Source organism: Grampus griseus (assembly GCF_964374135.1).
Source record: "Grampus griseus genome assembly, chromosome: 13".
Lineage (NCBI taxonomy): Eukaryota > Metazoa > Chordata > Mammalia > Artiodactyla > Delphinidae > Grampus > Grampus griseus.
The window spans coordinates 64,350,027-64,369,362 of record NC_139007.1 but is presented as its reverse complement, the minus strand read 5'-3'; the positions used below and the strand labels follow the sequence as shown (position 1 = coordinate 64,369,362).

The following is a 19,336-nucleotide window of genomic DNA, read 5'->3' as shown; positions in this document are numbered from 1 at the left end:
TTTACCTACTGCCCCTATAAAACCACAAAAGCACAGCCCAGGAAAGCGCGCACAGGGGAAGGGGCATTATTTGCCCGGGGCTTAAAAACCCACACGGGTAAACACAGCCATTCTTTGCAACCTGGGTAGGCTTTTGCAAACCCGGGGAGGTAGAAGGGCACTATGGACGGGGCGCTGGGTGAAACCCGTTTTCCCACAGAAAGCAGCACAGATCGCTAGGTGAGCTCGGGGTGGGGAATCCGGCCAGAGGGGGGCGGTGAGTTTTCCTCGCTGCTCTCCGGGCAGGCGCTACCTTCGGGCTGAGAGTCCAGGGAGGATTCTGTCCTTGCTCCGGGGGCGGCCTGGTCTGGTATTTGTGGGCCGGGAGGAAGCCAGCATCCGGGGTCAGCGGGGCGGCGCCTGGGCCCGCAGCCTCTGTGCACGTGCCTCCGGCAGTGGGGACTCGGCTGCCCGACCCGGTCCGGTGTGCCCGATGTTCCGGAATCCGCGTTTTCCCGCCGCCCTCCCGGAGGCTCTCGCTCCGCCCTTCCTGAAATCCCTTATATTAACTGTGGCCAAAGCCCTAAGAAACACAGCTCATTGTTGGCAGCTGCCGGGCGGTCTTGCCGAGCTGTGAGGGCAGCAGAGGGGAAATAAAAGGGAACGGCTCCGATTCTGCCCCAGCGGCTGCTGCAAGACTTCGGCGCCGACTTCGCGACAGCGAGCGCCTTGCACGCCAGAAAGGCCCCCTCTATGTGCTGCTGAGCCGGTCCTGGACCCGACGATCCCGCCCTCGGTCTTCGGAGCAGAAATCGCAAGGACGGAAGGTAAGCGCGGCGGGCGAAGCTGGCTGGGGCTTCTGCCAGCCCAGTCCTCCGAGGGCTGGGTTTGCCCGGAGGAAGAGCGTGAGGCGGAGCTGGGGAATAACAACAGGATGTGCAACAACAGGATGAGGAGGGCTGATTTAATGCCTGAAGTTCGCGGCAGAGCTACGGGGCACTTCCTTTATTAGGCGACTTCGGGGAGCAGAGGGGGGTGTGGGCTTGGGTCCCCCGCCCGATCGCAGGGGAAAGGGCTGTTTGTGCAGCGCGCGGCTCTGTTGTGGGTGGCAGGTCCGCCTTGGTGGCGAGCCCGGGTGCACAGGCTCCTAGTGGGATCCTCGGGATGATGATTCGCAGCCGAAGTGCGTCGGGTGAGCCTGGGGGCCAGAGCCGAGAAAAAGTGGGGTGCACCGAGGTGGGCGACACGTGTGGCGCAGGGCTTACCGTCTGCCCTTTTCACTTTCAGGACTGGAAATGGCAGACCATATGATGGCCATGAACCACGGGCGCTTCCCCGACGGCACTAACGGGCTGCACCACCACCCTGCCCACCGCATGGGCGTGGGGCAGTTCCCGAGCCCCCATCATCACCAGCAGCAGCCCCAACACGCCTTCAACGCGCTAATGGGCGAGCACATACACTACGGCGCGAGCAACATGAACGCCACGAGCGGCATCAGGCACGCGATGGGGCCGGGGACTGTGAACGGAGGGCACCCCCCGAGCGCGCTGGCTCCCGGGGCCAGGTTTAACAGCTCCCAGTTCATGGGCCCCCCGGTGGCCAGCCAGGGAGGCTCTCTGCCGGCCAGCATGCAGTTGCAGAAGCTCAACAACCAGTATTTCAACCACCACCCCTATCCCCACAACCACTACATGCCGGATTTGCACCCTGCTGCAGGCCACCAGATGAACGGGACAAACCAGCACTTCCGAGATTGCAACCCCAAGCACAGCGGCGGCAGCAGCACCCCCGGCGGCTCGGGCGGCAGCAGCACCCCCGGCGGCTCGGCGGGCACCTCGGGCGGCGGCGCGGGCAGCAGCAATAGCGGCGGCGGCAGCGGCGGCAGCGGCAGCAGCAACATGCCCGCCTCCGTGGCCCACGTCCCTGCTGCAATGCTGCCGCCCAATGTCATAGACACTGATTTCATCGACGAGGAAGTGCTTATGTCCTTAGTGATAGAAATGGGTTTGGACCGCATCAAGGAGCTGCCCGAACTCTGGCTGGGGCAAAACGAGTTTGATTTTATGACGGACTTCGTGTGCAAACAACAGCCCAGCAGAGTAAGCTGTTGACTCGATCGAAATCCCGGCGAAAGAAATCAAATCCCCCAATTTCTTCGGTGTGAATTAAAAAACATTCCCTTAGACACAGTATCTCACTTTTCAGATCGTGAAAGGTTTGAGAACTTGGAAACAAAGTAAACTATAAACTTGTACAAATTGGTTTAAAAAAATTGCTGCCACTTTTTTTTTTTCTGTTTTTGTTTCGTTTTTTGTAGCCTTGACATTCACCTCCCTTATGTAGTTGAAATATCTAGTTAACTTGGTCTTTTTTGTTGTTTGTTTTTACTCCTTATTTCCTCACTTTCTCCAGTGCTCAACTGTTAGATATTAATCTTGGCAAACTGCTTAATCTTGTGGATTTTGTAGATGGTTTCAAATGACTGAACTGCATTCAGATTTACGAGGGAAAGGAAAAATTGCATTAGTTGGTTGCATGAACTTTGAAGGGCAGATATTACTGCACAAACTCTGCCATCTCGCTTCATATTTTTAACTACGCATTTGAGTACAGACTAATTTTTAAAATATGCTAAACTGGAAGATTAAACAGATGTGGGCCAAACCATTCTGGATCAGGAAAAGTCATACTGTTCACTTTCAAGGTGGCTGTCCCCCTCCCCGATATGTACAGACAGTAATAGGGTGTGGAATGTCATCAGTGGCAAACATTTCACAGATTTTTATTTTGTTTCTGTCTTCAACATTTTTGACACTGTGCTAATAGTTATATTCAGTACATGAAAAGATACTACTGTGTTGAAAGCTTTTTAGGAAATTTTGACAGTATTTTTGTACAAAACATTTTTTTGAAAAAATACTTGTTAATTTATTCTATTTTAATTTGCCAATGTCAATAAAAAGTTAAGAAATACTTGTTTTCTAGAAGTCATTTGGGGGTGGTTATTCCCTTTGGTGGCTTTCTTTTTTTCTCTTGAACACTTTATTGATGAGAGTAAGCATTCCAGAGGATAAATTACAGGACACTGAAACAGGTCATGATGAGCTTAAAGCGGAGAGCAGGATTTAACATAATTGGCATAATGCTTCATTGTTATCACTGTAACATGCCTCTTGGTGTGGTTTAATCAAAAGCTGCGAAGTTGTCAAAGAGCATTTTTTTCTTAATTGCCATCATCTTCAAGCGTACTCCAGAGTTTAAAAGGTTTGTAATACTAAATGTTATAAATATTATTTCACAGGGTGGGAGGGGAAAAATCAAGTGTTTCTGGTTATACCTGACTCAACTACTTAAGTGGAGGTAGACTGGAATAAAATACTGGAAGATTGATGAGGATGGCATTAAATATAAATCTACCTTTATCTCTAGTGACGAATTTTATTTCTCAGCAAAAGTATTAAAGAGAGGCACACATTTTCTAGCTTAATCTCTGAAAAAGCTTCTGGCTGGTTTATAGTTCTAAGAAGAAGAGGGAGTGGTATTCCACCTTGAGGCTTTCGATTTTGTTCTCTTAGAATATTTAAAATTTACTCAGCAAGGTTGACGCAAAGGTCAAATTACAATCTTTACAAGATGTTCCCTCTCAAGCATGCCCTGTTTTCCACAATTCTGAGCTTTTACTGTTACAGGCATTGGGTGCAAAGACATGAGGATAAGATCCTTTTTAATTTTACCTGGATGCGTTATCAAGAAGACATAACTACAGTCAAGTAGGTGTCAAGTTTTGCCCTATATAATCAAGCACAGGAAAAAGTAACATTGTTAAAATCTCAAATGATCCCAGTTAGAAGGAGAAAGAATTTTGTTTTCCCTTTCATGTTTTCCTAGCTTATAAGAGCAACACACGGTACACTCATGAAAAAATACGGTCTTGTATATAACCTACTGGAGGAGTACAGAAATGTAGGTTGTGGAAAATCTCACAAATAATCCTTTAAAAGAGCATTTCATTTAGACTCTTAGATTCTAATCTTAAATCCCATATTTCATAATAAAAAAATCAGGAGAGGAGGGTATACAGAAGTGTTAAATTACAGTGAGTCTGGCATAAAAGCTGATTTCAGTAGAATTCAGATCACCTACATTCTATAATTCTATTTCCAAGGCAGGCCATTAAAATTAAGATGCATACTCCACTGGGTTCTTTTTACACCTCTTAATTGACACTTCCTTATTAAAAATTATGTTGTAAGTAAATAATTTCTCTGAAAATACATCGTTCAAAGCTCTTTACTCCATTTTAAAGGCTGATCCAGATTTTCCACATTAATAGTTAAAACTGAAGTTTTCTTCCACTTAGACATGTCAATAATAAATCTGCAATCAGCAGTAAATCTTCCTGGCTAACCATTTTCACAGCAAGTTTTTTTTCCCTTTTTCTTCTTTTTTTTTTTCCAGAGGCTCAAGTGAAAAAATATGTTTGCATACATATTAATACAACAATTCTAGTTCTTTTCCACTTGTGCCAGGAAGAAAATAAAAAGGAAGGACATTGGAGGCACTGTCTTTTTTTTTTTGGCATAATGGAATCAGGAGAACTGCCTTGCCACCACCCTTCACCATTTATTCTGCCAGGGAATAAGCCACAACACCTGCTCTGTCACTAAATTCCTCCTGCTGCTCTAACGCCGGAACACGTATGTGGAGATGCAGAGCCGGAGGAACTATTATTAGATCCTGAGCCTATCTCTGCCAGAACAGGGGACTCAACAGGAAAAGCTGGGTTAAAAGCACAATTTCTCTTAAGTACAAACTCTCCCGTCCCCTTCGTTCAAATGATCTCTGTTTCATTAAAACTCTTTCATGATCAACAATTGAGCAGATTCTATGTGATATCTGCAGGTCTCTTAAGCAGGGAAAAATAACTCCTTGTTTGAACAACCTGATTAATGAAACCTGTACAGTGACCTAGATCACCAGGCTACTGGCAGACATTTGCAAAACCTTTAGCGGTCTTGCTTCCTACTAAGTTGCTTGTAGCATATGGGGAAATTTGACCTCTGTACCTTGGCCGTTTTTCAAAAAGTTCTAATATGGTACAAGAGAGCTTCTATTCTTTAAGCTTTGCCCACAATTAGACACTCTTGATGTTCAAGAAGAGATCACTGATAAGCCACAGCAAAATATCATAGAAAACACATGAGAAAAAGAAGAACACATTATAAAAAACTTATACCTCTGTTGTGGCTGCTAAAAATCCTGGTGGCAGTATCCCTGCTGGAGCTGATAAAGACGTTACAGCTATGGATGGGTGTTTGAAGAACAGTTACCTAATCACCACTGTTTACGGGGTGCAAGTCTAAAGCACTAGTACCAGAAGGCTGACATCTATTGTGAAGTTTATGGTCTCCAAGACTTTTACTACTGTAAACTGGGACAGCAATAAATTGATGTCAACATTAAAGGCCAGATCCTTTAGAGCATAATATTAATCCACTAATCTATTATGGGTGGCCAGCTTTGAAGTATAAACCTTGCGGTCCTGGACCATTAGGTGTTTTCGCCCCCTTGTGGAATTTATTTAGAAGGTCAAAGAAAAGTCTTTGCTCAAGAGGGGTTTTTTTGTTTGTTTTATTGTTTGTTTTTTACCATTTCTGAAGACTTCATTTTCTCTCTTGAAGCAAACAGCATATACTTGAGAAACAAATTTTCTATCAAAGAAGATTCCAGAATAAACACCCATTATGAAAATAAGAGCATTTTACTTATTACCAAAGACCTTAACTTATGATTAAATGTACATACTTGAAATTTCAAAATAGGCATTGGCTAAGGGATTTTCTTACTAAAAGCAATGCTTTTTAGCCTGTCAGTTAAAGCTGACACACTCTTCACCCTCACAACAGAACTGTCGATTTGGGATCAGTGCAAATAATAGTGCATTTGATGTACGGGGTTAGAAAGGTAGAGGAGAATCTCCAGGAATGCAGAATGAAATTACCTACATTGGAATGTGATCAAGCCACAGGCTCTAATCTTGTGAAAAGGGCCACAGGATGTTTAATGAGACTGAGTGTTGCTGCCTAATTGATTCAGTAAAATTTACTTTAAAATAAACTTGGCAGATAACATTATCTCCCCAAAATAAATAAATGTAGAATTCAAGGAATTTAGGACTCAAGCCATCAGCAATTTTCTCCTCTCCTCTATTGTTTTACTAGCACAAGAGAGAGACACAGCCTCAGAGATGGTATTCATCATTTTGGTACTTATACTACTATCATCAGAATGAAGCTCCCGGGCAGGTTCAAGCAAGAGACCCCATAGGTAGTAACATCAAGTAACTTAGCCAATGAACCCCTATTACCATGTGTTCTGTTTGTCTTTTCCCCTCAGAATAGAAGGAACAATGGCAATGTCAGAATTTTAATTGCAATGGATTGGCTTAAATTACTTGACCTATTTTCATCCAGCAAGGAGAAAAATGATTTTTTTTCTTGGTAGCCATACTTATTTAAATTAGAAAAAACAATATAAGGACATTTTCTAACAAATAGTGTACTGTTCATAAAGAGTTTTAGTTTGCCTTATAGTAAGACCCACCTATATTTTTGAAAAAAATTGACACCTGAAGTAAAGAATGTTTTCCCCTTCACAGGAAGACTTAACTTCATAAGTAATGCTAAATAATGAATTGAAAATATTCTAAGAGCTGCCGGTGTGAATTTCTATAGTATTTTGCTATTTATGAACATAATAAAGAGAAGTTAAGAGAAATAGGGGTCTACTGTGTTGAGGAACCGAACCCATGGTCCTCGGGAAAGAGAGAATATCAACTAACCCCCCCCCACACACCCATATTTTCTATGAACAGACAATGAGTTTTTAGTGGTTGGATCCTTATCAGTTACTTCTTTCCCTAAGGTGAGCACTAAAGTTGTCAGTGCCAGGAGTTGGCTGGTAGGGCTTCTGGAGAATTCTGCTTGGCTAAACCAAGGCATGCAGAATGAAACAAAGCAGATGAAAGACAAACGATGAGTATCATTACTTGCTTTATTATGTTGTTGGTTTTCATTAGGCTGAACTAATCCGAAAGATTAGTAAAGCAGGGCACGACGTGGGGTAAGGACAGTGGCTCACAGGATTCCTGGAATTTTCCCATGGCCTGGCCATTGTGCTCCGCCCTGGAATCCTTCCCTTTCTTCCCTCTCAAGTAGAGGGGTTCCTTGAGTATATTTCGGGTTGCTGAACAAAGCAGACAAGGAATTCTGGCTCCAAAGCAGCCTGTGGCAAGACCAGGTTGGTGTGGCGTGCCTTGCCGGAGATATGCAAATAGATGAGCGCCTTTGAAAGTTAATAGTGCTAGAGGAAGCCTGTCAATCCTTTCTGAAGGCTGGGTGGGAAGCAAGCTTTAGGCTTGAGTGAAAGTCCAGCTAGCAGAAAATCAGAAAAAGCCATGACAGGACAGCCAACTCCAGGTCGTAATATTATTTTGTGAACACCTGTAGGAGACAGTATCCCAGAGTGATGGAAATGTGATCAGGGCTACTGAAGGCTTTTCTCTTTGTATCTCCCTAGGGACTGGTATAAAATTTGGCCTTGTGTTTCTTTAAGCAGCTTGGCCCACAGAGCTTTTTTAAATTTCTGGTAGCCTAGCTTTAAAAATTTTTTTTTTCCCTTGGCTTTCTGACAGTTAATATCTCCATGCTGACAAACACATAGTAGTAAAATTGTGCATAAAAATAGATAGGTCACCTTGTAAATACTGTCCCATTACATTTATTTGGATTGACTCTGAAGGAGGATACGCAGGATGATGGCTAGTTCCACGTTTCTTCTCTTTACCCAATGTGTTTAGCAAATACACGGACGATGAGGCCAGGAGGTAAAAAGTGATTGAACTTCTGTACTCCTAATATGAACCTAAAATAAATATGTAAATCTTTCTTAGGTCTCGCTGTCTGATACCATGTTTTAGAGCAATTACTCTTAGCTGGGTGGGGCTACCCCTCTAGGAGGCAGATCATAATGGGAAGAGGGTAAAAGAGGGCAGTAACTTGAAAAAAACATATTCTATACTATTATATATTGGAGAAAATGCTTAAATACATTATACTTTCTGTAAAACATAACGTAGAAGACTTTGAAAAATCTTCTTGACTAATGGGACATGGATTTTGAAATGGTGAGAAATACTCTTTAGACTACATGGGACCAAATCAGAGAAATGCACCCTTCAGCCGGCATTACTGAAATCATTTTGTTGACTCAAGTTTCCAGTGGCTGGGCTGACTTTGCTGAGTACCTGCAACATGTCAGGCACTGTGGTAGGCTCTTTACATACATAATCTTATTTAATCCTCACAATATTCTTTCAAGGTACACACAACTCATTATTTCAGTTTTAGATAAGGAAACTGATATTTAAAGAGGAAGTGAATTGCTCAAGGGCAAAACAGCCAGTAGGAGGCTGAGTTGTTTTATAGATCTAGCTGCCAAGACAGTGTTCTTTCTAATACATAACACTGCAGTTCTAAACCAAATTACTCCTATTCTTATCACTGATTGTAAGATGATGAGACAACTTAATAAGAGTGCTTCAGGGAAAAACCCACTACATTATATGTACACAAACTGTAAACTACACTAACACAACTATGACATGTATCTATCCATAAAATCACATACCACTTCCTTTTGGGATTCACAAGATTTGGGTCTACACTTTTTTTCAAACCCATAATAAAGATTCTTCCAACTTAAGTGTGGCCGCTGCCAGTGCAAGAATAGCATGGATCATGAGTCTGCTGAATTCTTTCCTAACACCTTCACCACATTAGCACTTGAAGTCAAATGAAAGAATACCAGTGATTTAAACTAATTTTGTTTTTTTCTTAATTGAATTACATATTGCTGGATAGTAAATAGTTTTCTTTCAGAAATTAAGCCAACACCTTAGCTTTGTCAATTCTATAATCTATTAAGTGAAAATGTCAGTGGCTAAATTCTTCCATGTAAAGGTGACCATATCACAACTGCACACACTGCCTGGAAGCAACTATGATTTAACATTAATTATAAGATTCAGGCTGATTTAAGAATATTAATATGTGAAAAATAAACATCTTAGCATAAAAAAATACAATATTTAGTTATTTTACACTTAATCTCCCTCAATCTATCGAAACTTTCTTGATGTAGGTGTAAGCCCACTTCCTTTTGCTTTGGTCTTCTACTGAAATGGAGAACTCTTCCATTAATAGTTGGAGTAAAAAGAATAGCAGATCAGGAGTAAAAACCGTTGAGTTGTATTGTAGCCTTAGCTCTGCAACCAAATAGCTGGGTAATTTAATCACTATTGGCTCAAGTTTCTCCATCAGTAAAATGAAGGTGTATGTTTAATTAATACCTCCTGTATTCGAATTCTCATGAAGGAAACATAAACCCATTCCTATCATTAAAGTTGGAGTAAAATATTATAAAACCCCTTCGAAATATCATTTCTTGCTGTTCTTTCTCCAAGCTAACTGTGAGCCTGGGGGTGAGCCACAGACCTGATCCAGTTGAGTCATCTCTCCAAGGGTTGGAATCGTGTCTATAAATGTTCCACTTCAATGTCAAAATGACCATTAGTGTTGGCTACTGAGATTTCCCTATCTGTAAGCAAACTCCAAAAAGTTGCCACCCACAAAATATTTCTAGTACATGCACTTGCAAAGATACAGGTGACTATATAACATTGTTGAAAATAATTTGATCAGGTCTACATTTCAGATTCTGTTCTATTTTCTTACAGATTAAGTTCATTTTTTCCAACCTCATAAACAACAGACTCTTAAATATTTACCCTCTCTTTCCTTCAGACAACTCTTCCTGAACCACAATCATCATCATCATCACGGTTATCGTTGTTTATTTTCTCAAAGAGACAATCCTATACATAATGCTAAAGTAGAGGAATCTAGCAGGTGTCAAACACTGTAAGTTGGTCCTTAAGAGTTACCATGGAGATAGGAGGCATGCCGCTACGCCCACTGACTTCCCTTTCCTCAACTTCCCAACCCACGGTCTCTCTCTTTTCCCCCACAACATTCCTCCAGTTTGGAGAATCAGTTATTTAGCTAGACGATAAACTAATAGACTAGTCAAAAATAATTATACAGTGGGAATTGTAGAGTATAATTGTAGAGCATAATTCCTATAACTACCCAAGAAATAATTCTTAACTGATTATAAAAGTAACTTAGCTAAAGAACCATGATACAATATTACAATAAAATATTTGCTCCTTTCCCTACTTGGCCACTAGGTGTAGCTAAAGGTCTGTTAAGTCCACCATTGCATTTTTCTCCCGGGCAACTGTTAGACAGACTACAGGGTCACATGCCTAAAGAAATTGCCCCTCCTCCACTGCTGCTCATGTTATTGAAACATACAATATCCCATGTGACCTATTATAACCTTCAAAATTAAAGACAAGCCGAGGACACTTCGATAACACTCTGCCCAGGCACCATTGCTCACTACACTCTAAAATTACAAATTGACGAAAGGTGTGTCTTTGAGCAATCCTCCACTTTCTTACCCTAATTATCCTCCCTTTTTGAAGTGCTCGCATCCTGCCTTCCATTCACTCAGGTACCAGTGGCTCAATTTTCTGCCCTGCTGGGGACATTTATACCTTGAGAGAAATTCTAGAGAGAGGACAGCTTTAAAACTACAGGAATGTTTTGAGTGGTAAGAATGTGCATCAGTCAGAAAGATATTTGCAGGTCGTTAATCCTTTCCCTACCTTCCTCTGACGCTTAAATCATTCCTCTCTCCTGTTTCTCCTCTTGCCTCTCAAGCCCGTCCAGTTCTATGTCTTTCGTAGGCCCTTTGCTCCTACCTTAAACTTTGGTGGACTGGACTACAGCCAGTTAGCTTGTCTGAAGGCTAGCACATTGGCTGACCAGGAAAATTCCAACAGAGAAACTATAGTCAGATCACAGTGGTGCTTAAACTGAAATTATCTTGATGTGAGCCTGAGATGTCCTTCTGGGGCCGTATATTGTACTTATACTGAAGACCAGAGAAACTAGCTTGCCAAATCAACAGGAGAGTTGGTGTTCCCCAGGCTTCTCCCCTCACCGCACTAGCCAATTCCATGAATCCAGGGGAGTGGAACACCTGCTCAGAAGAAAGCAATACTAAGAGACCATATGACCCCAAATACAGATGGAGAGAGAAGGTACATCTGTCCTTTTAATTCCCTGATTCAGCACCCAGCACCCCCAGCTGTCAGCTACGTATAATTCCTATGAAATATCCCCAGACTTGTCTTTATTTTTTCTATCTTGAGTGAGTTTAAGTTGAACACCTATTTAATCACGCTGTGCTTCTGCATATGTTGTTCCCTGTGCCTGGAAGGTCCTTTTTCATCTTCATCCCATTGTTGACGTGCACTTCAAAATCCATCTCAAGTGTCTTCCTCTCTGAGAGACCTCCCTGCATTGTGGCAGATTGGTTAATTCACTAATTTAATAATGTCAACAAGGACTTGGGTTTTTTTCATCTCTCTACTGGGCTATCCTCAGTGCTGGCCTCACCTTAGACTGGTGACAGGTGACATTAGCAGAACTTACATGATGTATGGACCCAACAATGTCCAAAAGAATGGCTGTCTCTTTCTGTGGCTTTCTTTTTTCTTAAAGGGAAAAGAAAACTTCACAGAAGCAACTCCTTCCCTCAGTGTATTGTGTCACATTCCCTTTTGTGAAGCAATCAACGACTGGGATTGGTTTTACCATGGGATGGAATTAACACAACTGACTTAAACTAATCACCCAGGGTGGGGTAGGCCAGCAACTCCATCACTAGAAGAGTTAAAAGCTAAGCTGACCCTTTCTGAGATTTTTGTTTCAAGGCATGGATTTTTTGCTGGAACTGAGAAGCACTATTTTTAAAGTTTTTATATTTTCAAATAAGTCTACTTTAATGTAATAAAGATGTATCGCCAACAAAATTATATTATAAATCACTCAGAGCAGGTTTATTTAATAAAGGTTGAAATGTCTTCTATAAAGTGACATTTGCTAATATAAATAAATATCCTCTTAAAAAGAAATATATAATCATTATGTCTTCATTTCAAAAATTCCCTTGTTAATATAATTAATCAACAATTTCTCTGAACCAAGAAAATCATGTACTGTAGGCAGGTGATTAATCTCAGTGCAAAGTGAAGAGAACCTAGTATTTATGAACAGATTACTGATAGATCTGTTGTCTATTTCCATGATAAAATGCATTGGTCCATATGCCAAACCCAAAAAAGAATATAAAATTAGTCTGGTAAGATTGAAACGGTGGAGTGGGGGAGGAAAGAGAAATCTACTACATGACATCCTTTGTTCTATCTACTCATGGCTTGCTCTACCCTTCCACAAAATGCCCCTTTCTCCATTCCAGTAATATATGCACATAAGAATTCCCATGATCTTACTTGATGACCATGCTTGTTCAGGGTTGCCCAGATAGACTTAGTTGGTCTAATCATTATAACTTATCCACCTGGCTGCAGCCGACTGGTCCATGGATAACACCTGACTCAATAAAAACCTTTCCCAAGGAGTTTAACAATAGAGAGGTCAAGTTTTAATTTTTTTCTAGTGATGAAACTATAAGCCTGGAAACTGCTGTTAGCCATAGTGCCAGCTGTACTAAAGGAGCTAGTCTGGCAGAGTAAAGACAATATGAAGAGAGAAGCAGAGACAAAAAAGTGATCTACTATCACTCATCTGAGTCCCTGAAGTCTAGTTGCAACTTTGCCTTTCCTGAAGTTTAGCTACATGAGACAATACATTTTCCTGTCCCTGAACTAATCTGAGTTAGATTCAATCACATGAAACAAAATCATCCTGACTAATACCTACTAACATTGACACAAAATTTTTTAAATGTTTCATTGAAATACATGTTTGCGGGAATTTTATTTTATACCTACACTAGTGAGTGACATAAGAATGACCGTTTCCATGAAAAATATGAGGTATATAATGTGTCAGTATTAAATTTCACCTTTTTCCTCCCCAGGTAAAGTTTCTAACATCCTTTGCACCAGTATTACAATGAGCAATGGACACCGTGATGTGCTGCCCAAGCTTCCCTTCAGGACTGAAGAACTTATTCCCTCAGTTGCCGGGAATGCTGCCAGCAGATGGCCCACAGCTCTTTCAGAATTCCTGGTCACCTTGCCCAAGATCATTCCCTTTTCCCAGGCAGCCTGCCTCGAATGACTCGGATAAAGGCATGGCTCTCTGACCCCAACTCAGAACAACTGTGAAAGGCCATCCTAGCTTCAGAGCATCCCATGGGGTGAGCTGAGGACTGTACCCAGGCTGCATCGCAGCCCATCTTCTCTTCAGCCCAATCTGCTTCCTACCCCTTGCTTCCATAGACATTGCTTCCAACAGCATCCCCCAGCCACTTCCCAGTGTGGAGGTGCTAATCTCCAACTCAGAGGCCATCCCCTAAGAAACCCAACCTGCAAGGCAGTGCTTTTCAACAATTATCAAACCATAAAAATATTATGTGGTTTTAAGAAAAACCCAATAACTAATGGCTTCTTAAATTTTCCTAGCACTCTGCTAAGCATTATGATAGAGGACAGAATAAAAGTATAAGGCATATCTCCTACCCTTAAGGAACTCACTGTCTCACTGGAGACATGCAACTGAAGCAGTCATCTTCCTATAGCTCAGCAATGCCCTCAAATGAAGAAAACTAAAAGGAAGCCAAAATTGGCATATAGGGTATGATTCATAAATATTCATTCAATGAGTAAATGAACGAGTGAATGAATAGGAAGGGATAGGGGAACTGAGATAGACCATGAAATTTATTTGAGGCCAAGCCACATTTACCACTGTCATTTTTCTTTTATTCATTAACCCACTTTACCATCTTCTACGTTTCATATCAAAATATAGACTAATCAACCAAAGCAAAAATATAAGATCCTATTAGGAATTCTGCTTTGGTCTAGAAAGTTCTTAGGGAAAAAAGTTCTTAGGGAAAAAAGCTTGTCCTTAGGGAAAGCTTGTCCTTAGGGAAAAAAGCTTGTCCTTTTCCCATGTGCCAGAATCTAATCTCTCACACACTGTGAATGGCCAATGTGGACCAACCACATTCCCATTTCACAAATAATCTATGGAGAAAGAAGGCTTTTCTACAGTCAGTAACGATCATCTCAACACTGACAATCTTACATCAATCTTACAAAGACATCAACCTTACCTTATTTGATCCTCACATCATCCTGGGAGGTAGGAAGAGTAAATATCATTGTGTCCCTCTTTCACAGATGGAGAAACTGAAGTCCAGAGGTCCTACATGTTAGAGGTGGGATTAAAATGAAATCTTCTGACTACCACAGCATCCCTACAAACTCTTCAGTTTTACAGACTATTCATGGGGCTCTGTCTCTTAATGCTCCCAAGTGAGAGTTATGGTTTCTGTTAGTAATAAGAGAATCTATATTTTTAGTTCTAGCAGCACAATTAGTTTTGGACTCAGTAAAAGTCAATCAAGCTTAATCAAGCAGAATTTGTATCATTGCATGTATTACTCAGAAATAATGCATTTGAATATAAGCCTTGAATTAGAAAGCGAGAAGTTTGTCCAATTAATTATACTCATATTTGAACAGATAAATATGTATTGCATTCTAGATAATAAAATCTTTAACTACTATCTAGGATACTATTTACAATTACACAATTCCTCAAGTGATAAAAACTAGATTCTATCAGAAACGCCTTTCCTTTTCTACTCAGCTATACAGCATAACGTTCTATTCTTAACCGCGATACACTTATTTTACATGTCTACTCTGGCAGATCCCTTGCAGAGCAGAAGTGGGGGCAGGGGTGAAAACTGATGGGAAAAGAAATTGTGCTGCCAGCTCCTGTGATGCACCTTCAACTAACAGCAGCTTGCTATTTTCTCTACATGTTTGCAGCCAGCATACGGCAAAAATATCAGTTCACTTTCTCTTCCCTTCATGAGTAAACTGAGGTCATCTCTTGTGCAGACATTATTCTGGAAGGATTACTCTGTAGGATGATTTGATTTCCTATTCTCTTGTCTACTTTTGTTTCCACCTATAGTTACATCACACTGATTCTCAGGAATAATGTCTTACTCAGCTCCATTCCATCTGCTCATGTATATAATGAAGATTCAATTTCTAAAGTGTTCTATTCCTGAATCTCAGTCTCATCCCAGCAGCCTCATTTATGGACTATATGACCTTGGCCAAGACAATTATGTCCTTACTGGCTTTATCTTCCTCCTTTAGACGAAAGGGAAAATTATAACTGTCCTGCTTATTAATGTGTTTTGAAAGATCACAGGGGATCCCTGGAATGTATGGATTTGATGTTCGTGGTTATGCATTTACATGTAATTCCTGAAAGTCCTTGACGTAGAGAGTAGATTGTCATTTTGAATTAGCGGATGTTTAAGGACAGCACCCGAGATAGTCACTCAGCTGGTGCCTGAGCTCCTGGACTGTCCAATAACTGTATCTTCTTCAGGCTTTGTGGTTCCCTTCTTATAGGCAAAAATTCACATTGAGCAATAAAAACTTTGTTTTTTTTGTTAAACACGGACCCCTCAAAGCAAGCCATCTACAGGTGCTGTTGGAAAAACTGCAAAGAAAGTAAAGAGGGCTAAGAAAGTGATAATTACTAGTGAGAAAAAATAAGTTTTGAATACATTAAAGAGTGGAATGTTGAATTTGGCAGTGACTAGTGACTCTGTTTTGCAAATGATTCTGCCATATTTATTCAATGTGGAGGGAAGAAAAAGTGATTAAAGAAACTATTTCAGTAAGTACTTTAGCCAGTGCAAATATGGAAATTTCTGGGGAAAAAAACCCGACATGTTAAAATAGTTTTGTAACTTGAAGGATTCCAGATGAGTTCAGATGTATCTCTCTCGAACATTACGAACCTACTACAGGGGACTTCCCTGGTGGTGCAGTGGTTAAGAATCCGCCTGCCAATGCAGGGGACATGGGTTTCAGCCCTAGTCCTGGAAGATCCCACATGCTGTGGAGCAACTAAGCGCGTGTGCCACAACTAATGAGCCTGCACTCTAGAGCCTGCGAGCCACAACTACTGAGCCTGCGTGCCACAACTACTGAAGCCCACATGCCTAGAGCCCGTGCTCTGCAATAAGAGAAGCCACTGCAATGAGAAGCCCACACACCGCAATGAAGAGTAGCTCCCGCTCGCTGCAACTAGAAAAAGCCCATGCACAACAATGAAGACCCAACACAGCCAAAAATATAATTAATTAATTATTTTTTTTAAAAAAGGACCTGCTATAAACGGCAGTGTGGAAATGCTGGGCATGTTGTTATTGGCCTACCCAATGAGATACTGTCCCATGCAATGAGTGCTGATCACATAAAAGTTACTTTCAAATTCTTTTTTGACTGCTACATAAAAAGACAAGAACATTTTAAACCCCCCAAGAGCTCACAGGAGAATATTAAGCAGATTAGATGTTTCCTGTGTTTGCTTAAAACTACTGACTATTTTAAAGGTGGCCCTATGATTGTATAAATGCACCAACCTTTTAAATTATCTGTTTTCCTTCTATGAATCTCTTCTAAGAGAGTAGTCCAAAATATGGAGAAACATTTATGCATCACAATATTTGTTGCAGCATTTTATGTAGTGAAAACCTTTTGGAAATAATCTAAATGTCTACTTACAAGGGATGGTTCAGTAAATCATGGTTTAGACATGAAAGGAACATTATGTAGTCATTGGAAATGATGCATTAACAGACTTTAATGCAAAGTAGAAATGCTGTGACAAAATTTTAAGAAATTCAGAATAAAAATCCATTTTACTGTTTGAGCTCAACCTGATAAAGATATGTGTTGGTAAAAGTCTGATAATGAATATGCCAAAATACAGTAGTTTTTGAACACTGGAATTTAGAGTTCTTTATATTTGATGTATGTACTTTTCAGTTTTTCTATAATGTACATATATTACATTTACAGTCGGGGAAAAAAAGAAAAATTTAAATAATCTATCCTTTTAAAAATGAACAATATTATCTGCAGGAATGATGTGTCATGAATAAATGAGACACTACCGCAATGTCAGAAACTAGAATAGTTGTTGACAATCTATGGGTATGTAAATGTCTCCCAGCTTGCCGTCTGCCACTTATGAAATCAGACTGTCTATAACTTTTGAATGTTTCTATAGCTAGTAAAACAGAAATTACTGACAATTATCAAGAAAAAAAACTTCCAGATGCCTATTATTATCCCAAGTAGTTATTTATTTATAAATGTCTGACTAACTAAATACTAGGTACTGAGTATGCCAAAGGCTGGGGAAACAAGACAGAATAAGTAATGCAGAGTTTACAGTCTAACGGGAGAGACAAATGTGAAGCAAATAATTATTTAACCTGAAGCCAGAAAGATTAATGGGTGTTAGCGAAACCAAGTTGAGGGCTGAGTCAGTGCCCTTGGAATTGGGGAGAGCCATGTGACTAATTCTGTCCACTAAAACATGAGCAGGAGTGACATCAGCATTTCCAGGCTAAAGCAGGCTCTCCTTCCCTGACCTTTAACTGAGGAGGCCATGTGTTTAGAGGGTACAGGCCTCAATCACTGAGTCACCACATGGATAGCAGTGGCTCTGGAGGGTCACCTGGGCACACAGCAGACTTTGCATTGATAAGAAATAAATCTTTACTGTGTTCAACTGCAGAGAATGTGGGATTATTTATTTCTAGTATAACCCAACCTATCCTGTCTTAAACAGGGAGTTTAAAGGTCAAAAGTGTGACTGAATCAAGTAAATATACTTTGTTTAGAGAAGGGATGTACATCTAGAAATGAGTGTTAATGACATCCACTGTGTCTGGTATCATTATAACATGGCCCCCATGGGGATGCTTTCACCAGTGTTATAAGCTGGTGCTCACTCTCCCGTTCTCAAATCTCCCCATGACATGAGTCTGGAACATGTTTTTCCCAGCCCAGTTTGTTTAATTTCTGGTCAGTCCTCCCCAGTTGAGGTTATGTTTGAAGTATACTTCACAGTAGACTGCCACCAATCTCTGACTAGTTCCACAACTCTTTCTTCGAAGATGCCTCTATTCAATGTAAAACTTGCATGTTAATACCCAGCATGAAGTTCTTTTGGTTCACTTTTCTCAAATCCTGTCATCAAATATATTTTTCATGCACAAAACAAACAACACAAAGAGAAGTCACAGAAAAGAAAACTACCATGTTGTAACACACAGACAACTCAACTCAGAATGGTGTTCTGGGGAGCATTTGGGGTGTGCCACACAAGTGTGCACTGCCATGAATGCAGATTACACTCTGCTGAGCTAGTCATCACTGTCTAAACATACGGTAATGGCTAACATTACGCAGGGCTCACCTGTGTTAACAGGTCCGAACCAGAACAGCCACGTCCACCAGTCACACAAAATTGAGATCTGGAAGAACTACCTCCAATTCCAACTTCACAATGTCTTTGGACTCGCATAACATTTCTTTCTTCATTCAGAACTTCAGGTCACTTGTATCAACCCTCAGTTTAAGAAATCAACAACGATCCACAGATTTTTCCCACGTGTGATATTCTAAAACCAAATAATGAACAATAAAAACTGTGCTGTCGGGCTTCCCTGGTGGCGCAGTGGTTGGGAGTCCACCTGCCGATGCAGGGGACACGGGTTTGTGCCCCGGTCCGGGAGGATCCCACATCCCGCGGAGCGGCTGGGCCCGTGAGCCGTGGCCGCTAGGCCTGAGCGTCCGGAGCCTGTGCTCCGCAACGGGAGGGGCCGCAGCAGTGAGGGGCCCGCGTACCACAAAAACAACAAAAAAAACAACTGTGCAGTCATTTCTCCTAATGAGATGCCATTTCAAAATGGAAATTTTCTCCCTTGTTTCTATAAGTTTATAAAGTTCATTTGTTTATATTGTAACAGGTTTCTTTATTTGAAGAGGAGGCTCTCCACATTTTGGAGGACCTACTAAGCTTCAGCTCTGACCTTCCTGCCACAAACCAGGACCCATGAGCCTGACAACTTGTGTGTGCATTCCTCAAGGCCCTGTGGGTCTCTTCTGCTTGAGGTTCCTGGCCTATGGTGGAGAGGTGAACCATATACCAGGTCGAAAATACAATTTCACTTAAGCTTTCAACCCTGAATTTCTTTTTCTCTTTCCTGAGAAAATTATATTTTACTTATTTATGTATTGAACTTTCTGATCAGACTTGTTTTGCTAAAAATTCTCGGTAATACTGTGTTCTCTACCTAA

The 19,336-nt window shown here is 41.2% G+C and overlaps 1 protein-coding gene across 1 annotated transcript; it reads left to right on the top strand.

Moving 5' to 3' along the window:
• The first annotated feature begins 580 nt into the window (after positions 1-580).
• Positions 581-3,370, top strand: CITED2 (Cbp/p300 interacting transactivator with Glu/Asp rich carboxy-terminal domain 2). The gene is made up of 2 exons (XM_082669112.1): positions 581-806; positions 1,267-3,370. The coding sequence occupies exon 2, from the start codon at positions 1,275-1,277 to the stop codon at positions 2,091-2,093; it is 819 nt and encodes a 272-aa protein (XP_082525238.1). The 5' UTR covers positions 581-806; positions 1,267-1,274; the 3' UTR covers positions 2,094-3,370.
• Positions 3,371-19,336: the final 15,966 nt, after the last annotated feature.

Bases quoted from the DNA above. Each gene is read 5' to 3' on its own strand.
- CITED2 (XM_082669112.1), top strand. From the start codon at position 1,275: ATGGCAGACCATATGATGGCCATGAACCACGGGCGCTTCCCCGACGGC.